Genomic DNA, 7,672 nt, shown 5'->3' with positions numbered 1-7,672 from the left:
GATGAGCTAATTAAGTCACTTCGTTAGTTAGTTAGTTAGTTAATTAGTTTGTTATTTAGTTATTAGATTGCTTACTTAATTACATACATAAATACTTATTTGCTTACATACTTACTACTCAGCTAAAAAATAATCAATTTGTTTACTTACTCCTTCAAAAACAAACTAAAATACTAACAAAGGCAGCAATCTTTTTTTACAATCCTTTCTCCTCCAAATTTATTTTTTTAATTCATTATTTATTCTTATATTTAAAGGAAAAATAGTATTGGTGCATAGGGTGCAAAAGATTTAGCCACAGGAATAGCGTAGTACAAGAATATCACAAGTTTGACGCTTGATTTAAGGTAAAAACTTCTTTTATTGATTGATAAAAAGCAAGATTTATAGAAAAATTTGTTTATTTTGCTGATTTACGCTTTTCACTTAGTGATGAGCTAATTAAGTCACTTCGTTAGTTAGTTAGTTAATTAGTTTGTTATTTAGTTATTAGATTGCTTACTTAATTACATACATAAATACTTATTTGCTTACATACTTACTACTCAGCTAAAAAATAATCAATTTGTTTACTTACTCCTTCAAAAACAAACTAAAATACTAACAAAGGCAGCAATCTTTTTTTACAATCCTTTCTCCTCCAAATTTATTTTTTTAATTCATTATTTATTCATATATTTAAAGGGGAAATAATATTGGTGCATAGGGTGCAAAAGATTTAGCCACAGCAATAGCGTAGTGCAAGAAAATCACAAATAAGACGCTTGATTTTTGGTAAAAACTCAATTTATTTATTGATAAAAAGCAAAAAATATAGTAAAAATGGATCATTTTGTTAATTTACTCCTTTCACTTAGTGATTTATGATTTAATCAAAATAAATATCTTTATTTGCGAAATAATAATTTTAATATCAAAAAAAATGAATTTAATAAATATATTACAAAACAAATTCTTTGATTAATTTATATTTAATATATTATAACTAATAGAAACAATCTGACAATTCAATCAAAACTATAAGAATTAGAATTATAATTAAGAGATTAATTAAAAAAATAAGTAATTTAAGTAAAATTAATAAAACTATAAAATAATTTAAATATTTATATTTATTAATTAGATTTACATTTTGCCTTTCCTGGTTTTAAATTTCTGCTGATTGGATACATTTATGTAATCAGCAGAATTCGTATAAATATTAATATATAAATGACTAAATGGTAGTTTACATATTTTTTCTTTTCTTTTTTAAATAAGAATTTATCTGACAAATATAGCTTTATTTAAAAATCAAGCAGAGTATTTAAATTTTTAGTACAAATAATTAAACTTTTACTGTAAATTCTTAAAATTTAATTAAAATATTCGGTTGAATTGAAAAAATAGAAACAAAAAGTAAAACATACTTAAACCAAATTTATATGAAATTCAAAGCTGGTTAATTTATGAGAAATTATAATATTATATTTATAAATAAATAAATAACTTTATGAAATTAGCTAAAAATTAAAATAATAAATTATATTTTACTCTTTTTTTATATTACAAATTTTTTTAATACAAAGATTTCTATGAAAAATTAAATCTAAAATCATAATTGAATAAGTATATATTGTAAATAAGAATTAGAATTAAAGATTCATAATCCGTATTTAGCAAATTTTACAAGTCTCTTCATTTTCAAAATTATGTTTATGACATCATACCTATATTACGTTTAAATTTAAAAAAATATGAGAACATCACTATTGAGTATTCAAAATTATTATAAATAATATAAATAAGAATCTTGAATTTTTTTACATACTATCTAATTTAAGAAAAGAAACTCTTTGGCAGCTCTTCAAATAACCTAGAAATCCTTAGCATGTTAAACTTATTAAAATTAAATTTTAATTTAAAATAAGAAAGAAAATCAAATTTATTATTATCATTTAAAGAAAATTAATTTTTTAATTAATAAAATAAATAAATTTTTTTTACTCATGATCTTTTATACTCAGAGTTGAGAGGTTATTTAATTGCATTAAGGCCTATCCTAAATGTATTATGCTATTTTTATGCATATGATTATTTCTTTTTTTAGTGAAAAAGAATTAACTTAAAAATTCCTTTAACATATTCAACAAGTATTAAAAATTTAAACTACAGAAAATTAAATAAATTAATAAAGAGCTATTAGGAAAAGATAATTTATACCCTGAAATAAGTGTTAGTTTTGAGATCTTTTTGCATTTAGCCAAAGAAATATAAAGATCTTTAACTTCATTATTTTCAAGATTATTATTGCTATAGAAGTTTTTAAAAAAATATAATAAAATATCTAAAAAAAACATTTATTAATAAATAATGTATCCAAACAAAATAATTAAAGCTAATAACCAAATTTATTATATTAATAAGAAGAAAATAAAAATGAAATATTTTAATTAATTATATTGGAATATCTTTTTTTGAAAATGCAGAGAATAATAAATTAAAAAAGTTATTTATTTTAATTAGGAATTAAGCTAAATATTAAATAAATTGATGAATCAATTTTTATTAAATATAACAATTTTTAATACTTAAAACTTCTAATAAATCTAAATTAAAATTAAATAAGAAAAGTTAAATGAAAATATTATCAATTTTTTTAGATTTAACTTATTTAAAGACAAATAATTAATTTCTCTTACTTAAATGCTAGTGCTAATTCAGAAAGATTGTTCAGTCCTTCTAAAAATGATCCTAAAGCTGCAAATCCCTACTCTCCAATTTTATTATCACTTTTTATTATTTTTAATTTATATTACTTATTATATTGAATGCTTATATAACAAAAGATGAAATGTTAAATTTATAAAATTGATAGATAGGAGAGATACCTATTGTTAAAAATTAATTTCAATTAATTTATTGCTTCTTTGTTTAAAAAATATAAAATATCTGTTTGCTAAAATTAATTGAAGCAGTTTTATAATAGATTAAAAAAATATTCATTGTTTTTTTCTATCATTAGTTTTTAATTGTGATGGAATTAGAGAAAAAATTTTAATTGTTAAAAATGATGAGAGATTTTTAAAAAACTTCTATTTCACCAAAAATTTACGAAATATATAATTCTATTCCATCTATGGTAAATTATTTATGCCATATTTCTCCTAGAATTTGATTAAGAAAAGTATACTAATTAGCTTGGAAAAAAGAAAAAGTATAGAAATGATGAAAGGCAATTAGATAAATTGGTTAGGTATTAAAATAAAGTTAGGATGGATATATTAAAAATAATAAAATAAAATATAGATTATTGAAAGAATATCTATCTAATAATTTTTTTTTTATAATTTTAGAAAATAAAATATTTTAAAAAAATAAATTGGAAGTAATGATACAAGTTATTTTTTTAAACTGTTTGTAATTTTAAAAAAGTGATATAAATCAAGTATCAAATATCTATAAAAATTATTAATAAAATCCATTTATAAAAATTTTAATCAAAAGTCTGCTCTCTCAAGCAAATATGTTTTATTTATTAATTTACCTTAAATAGAGTCTTAAGATTTAAATGCTTTTGCAATTAAACAAATTTATACATAAATTTTATAATTCCTGATCTTGAACTTAATTTTTTCTTTATTTTTAGAATAATTGTATTTAAAATTGGTGAATAAAATTATTAAAAATACTATTAATTTTTATTTATTTGGCTATACAAAACGATTTATACTAATAATATAAATGAATTTAATATTTTATTTTTAAATTACCTTAAATGAAGAGTAAAAGATAAGAGGTTTTCATATTTTGATAACAAACTACATAAGCTCAAAAATTAAGAATTTGTAAAACTTTTTTTATCATCTCTTCTATAATGATAACTGTTTTTAATATTTAAATAAGTTTTTAAATTTTTGATTGAAAGGAAATAAAAGTTTTTAGTTTTAATTTTTAACATTGCAGACGGTTAGATAGTCATAAATTAAATAGTAGAATACCCAAAAATAGAAAAAAAATAATTTTAATTTACAAACTTAAGTTAATTGACAGGATCTATAAATTGGCTAGTTTCTGTAATTGACAAATATAATCATCAAAGCACATAGTTGAATACCTTTATTTTTATTTAAAATAAAATTACTCATAATTAAAGAGTGAAAACCCAAAAAAATATAAGATATTTATATTAATATATTAATTTTCAAGTAAACTCATTTTTAATAAACAATTTTTTTATTAACTATAAATTTAAAATTATTTTACTTAGAAACATTGTATGTTAAGATGCTAGCTAAGTCATAGATTGAAGTATATTCCTTTTCCTTAGTAATAATTTAGCTGTCAAATTGTTTGAAGCTATTTAAAATAAGATATAAAAATTTTAAATCTACTATTAAAAAATATTTATTATCTAAAATTCAAAAATAAATAAAAAAATCAACTTATCTTACTTACAAAAAATGATAAAATGTGGAACATCTTCTAAGTATTAATATTCTGAATATAAATTTAAGCACTTATCCTTCAATTTTGCTAAAAATGATATCATTTGAGGTGTTTCTATATAACTAAAATCCTTCAAACTTATATTTAGTTAGTATTAACATTATTTAAGTGAGAAGTAATAAATGAGAATAAGCTAATTTTTAGAATTATATTTTTAAGATAATTTTTTTATTGAATTACAAAGTATTTTTAGTGTAAAAGAGGCAGTAATAAAAAAATTTACCTAATCTTTAGCTTCAAATTTGTAAGATTGGTACATTTTTCTAAAGCAGAATCTAAGTCTGATAATTTCTTTTCTTCTAATTCGTTTTTTTAACTGCTATTTATTGGTTATATACCAAATAGAAAATAGGTAAATAGATAAAAAAGTAACAGTCTTAATTTTATATTTTTATTTTCCATAAATTTAAAAAATATATCTACTGATAATTAAAAAAATTTATAATTGATTTGAGAATAAAATTATTTTAAACCTCTATAGATAATTAGAAAATTAAATGTAATAATTTTTAAATTATGTTTACTTTAAAAATATCTCTACATTCTTGTGCAATGGCAAATAAGATTTGAGAAACTTTTTTTTATTAAAACATTTATTTTTAAGTATTGAGAAATTTGTTACTCTGTTTAATCGATTGTATTTTAAATATTTCATTGAGATATTAATCTTTCTTTTTCTAAGGTAAAATTTTATATTATTAATGTTTTTTAATTGAATAAATTATTTAAAAAATACAAAATTGAATTGTTTTAATAGTGAAAAATTGATAGAAATTAGTATTAAAAAAAATAAGCATTATTTTAAAAGTTTCTATAAATCATTCAATCATTTTCAAAAATAGCTTGATAAAAGTGTCTCTTTAAATAGTTTGATAATAGTGTCTCTTTATATAGATTGATAAAAGTGTCTCTTAATAATTTAATTAGAAATTTTATATTTCAGTAAGTAAAAATTAATTTTTTGAAAATACTATATAAATTTTTACAATAAATGCATTGATTCCTAAAATTAAAAATAAATCTATGGATTATTGTGATATTAATCTTTCTTTTTCTAAAGTAAAATTTTATACTATAAATTTTATAAAATTTTTCATAAATTGCTTGATAAAAGTGTCTTTTTATTATTTAATTAAAAAATTCGTTGTAAAATTATTAATTAGATATATTAAATAAATAATGTATATATAATTAAAAACTTGAGTTCATAGCTATTAATATTGATAAATAATTATTATATAATTTTAAATGTAAGAATTGTGATTATGTAAAAGAATTTATTCAACAAGATTTAATACAGGAACAATAAAAATAATAGTCTTAATTTATTATTCAATTACTAAATTTTAAAAAATTTTTTCTATCTAATTTAAAAAATTTACTTATTAATTTACCCCCTTCATTGAAATATATATAGTATTTAAAATCCTCAGTTATGCAATTCAGGATATTATTTATATTAAAATGATCAATAAATGCTTTAAATATGTCAGATTTTTTATTTTATTTTAACTTTAATCTTATAAAAGTTTAGCTTAAAAATGAGGGTAAATAGAACTTTTTAATTCATTTTATGGTTTTTAAATTGATAAATTTAGTATTTTTAGAAGAGAAAAAATTTTTTTACAAATAAGACCAACTTTATTATTAAGACCTATTTAAAAATATTTGAAAAGCTAAATTTTCTTAGACCAAATTTAAATGAAATCAGAGCTGCTTAATGTATGAGAAATAAAAATAAATTATATTTATAAATAAATTTATGAAATTAACTAAAAATTGAAATAATGAATTATATTTTTACTCTATTTTTATATTATAAATTTTTTATTTTAATACAAAAATTTCTATGAAAAATAAAATCTAAAATCATAAATATAAATTTCTAATATGAATTAGAATTAAAGATTCATAATCATAATTTAACAAATTTTACAAGTCTCTTCATTTTCCAAATTATATTTAAGACATCATTCCTTTAAATTTAAAAAATAAAACAACATATTATAAATAGTATAAATAAGAATCTAGAATTATTTTACGTGGTTTTTAACTTAAGAAAAGAAACTCTTTGGCAACTCTTCAAATAACTTAAAAATCCTTAGCATATTATCCTTATATTAATTAAATGTTAATTTAAAATAAGAAAGAAGATAGATCAAATTTATCATTACATTTAAAGAAAAATTAATTTTTTAAAATTGTAAAATAAATAAGCTATTTTTACTCATGGTCTTTTATACTTAGAGTAGAGAGGTTAGTTAATTGCATTAATGCATATCCTAAATGTAGTATGCTATTTTTATGCTTATGATTTTATCTTTTTTTAGTGAAAAAGAGTTAACTTAAAAATTGCTTTGATTTATTCAATAAGTATTATAAATTTTAAATACAGAAAATTAAATAAATAAAGAATTATTAGGAAAAGATAATTTATACCCTGAAATAAGTGTTAATTTTGAAATTTTTTTGCATTTAGCCAAAGAAAGATATAGATCTTTAACTTCTTTATTTTCAAGATTATTATTGCTATAAAAGTTTTTAAAAGACAATATAATAACATATTTTAAAGAAAACATTATTAATAAATAATGTAACTAAACAAAATAATTAAAGCTAATAATCAAATTTATTATATTAATAAGAAGAAAATAAAAATGAAATATTTTAATTAATTAATTATATTGGAATATCATTTTTATTTTGAAATTGCTGAGAATAATAAATTAAAAAAGTTATTTATTTTAATTAGAAATTAAGCTAAATATTAAATAAATGAATGATTTTTTTTTAATATAATATATTAAATTTTTCATAGTTAAAACTTCTAATAAATTTAAATTAAAAATTCAATAAGAAAAATTAAATGAAAATATTATCAAATTTTTTAGACTTAGCTTATTTAAAAACAAAATAATGAATTGCTCTTACTTAAATGCTAGAGCCAATTCAGAAAGATTGTTCAGTCCTTCTAAAAATGATCCTAAAGCTGCAAATCCCTACTCTCCAATTTTATTATCACTTTTTATTATTTTTAATTTATATTTTAATTATATATGTTGATTCAATAAAAGATGAAATTTTTGATTTAAAAAATTGATAGATAGGATAGATAGATACCTAGTGTTAAATATTAATTTCAATTATTATTAATTTATAACTTTTTTATTTAAAAAAATTAATA

General features: G+C 17.9%; 2 protein-coding genes across 2 annotated transcripts in view; both read right to left on the bottom strand. All coding sequences in view use genetic code 6, as the record gives it.

The window, feature by feature from the left end:
- Positions 1-1,642: 1,642 nt before the first annotated feature.
- TTHERM_01302860 (hypothetical protein) lies at positions 1,643-3,001 on the bottom strand (the record flags this gene model as incomplete). Its single annotated transcript, XM_001011624.3, has 5 exons — positions 1,643-1,709; positions 1,807-1,878; positions 1,987-2,079; positions 2,203-2,292; positions 2,682-3,001. 5 exons carry the CDS (start codon positions 2,999-3,001, stop codon positions 1,643-1,645), a joined length of 642 nt encoding a protein of 213 aa, XP_001011624.3.
- Positions 3,002-7,627: 4,626 nt separating this feature from the next.
- TTHERM_001302841 (hypothetical protein) overlaps positions 7,628-7,672 on the bottom strand; it is a gene marked incomplete at both ends in the record, with an annotated part of 983 nt that continues 938 nt past the window's right edge. The window contains one exon of the mRNA XM_012796409.1: positions 7,628-7,672. This exon is cut by the window's right edge and continues 118 nt beyond it. Within this exon, the coding sequence (XP_012651863.1) occupies positions 7,628-7,672 (45 nt within the window).

Source organism: Tetrahymena thermophila (genome assembly GCF_000189635.1).
Source record: "Tetrahymena thermophila SB210 genomic scaffold scf_8254732, whole genome shotgun sequence".
Taxonomy (NCBI): domain Eukaryota; phylum Ciliophora; class Oligohymenophorea; order Hymenostomatida; family Tetrahymenidae; genus Tetrahymena; species Tetrahymena thermophila.
The sequence above is the reverse complement of the archived record's forward strand: the minus strand, read 5'-3'. Positions and strand labels throughout refer to the sequence as shown.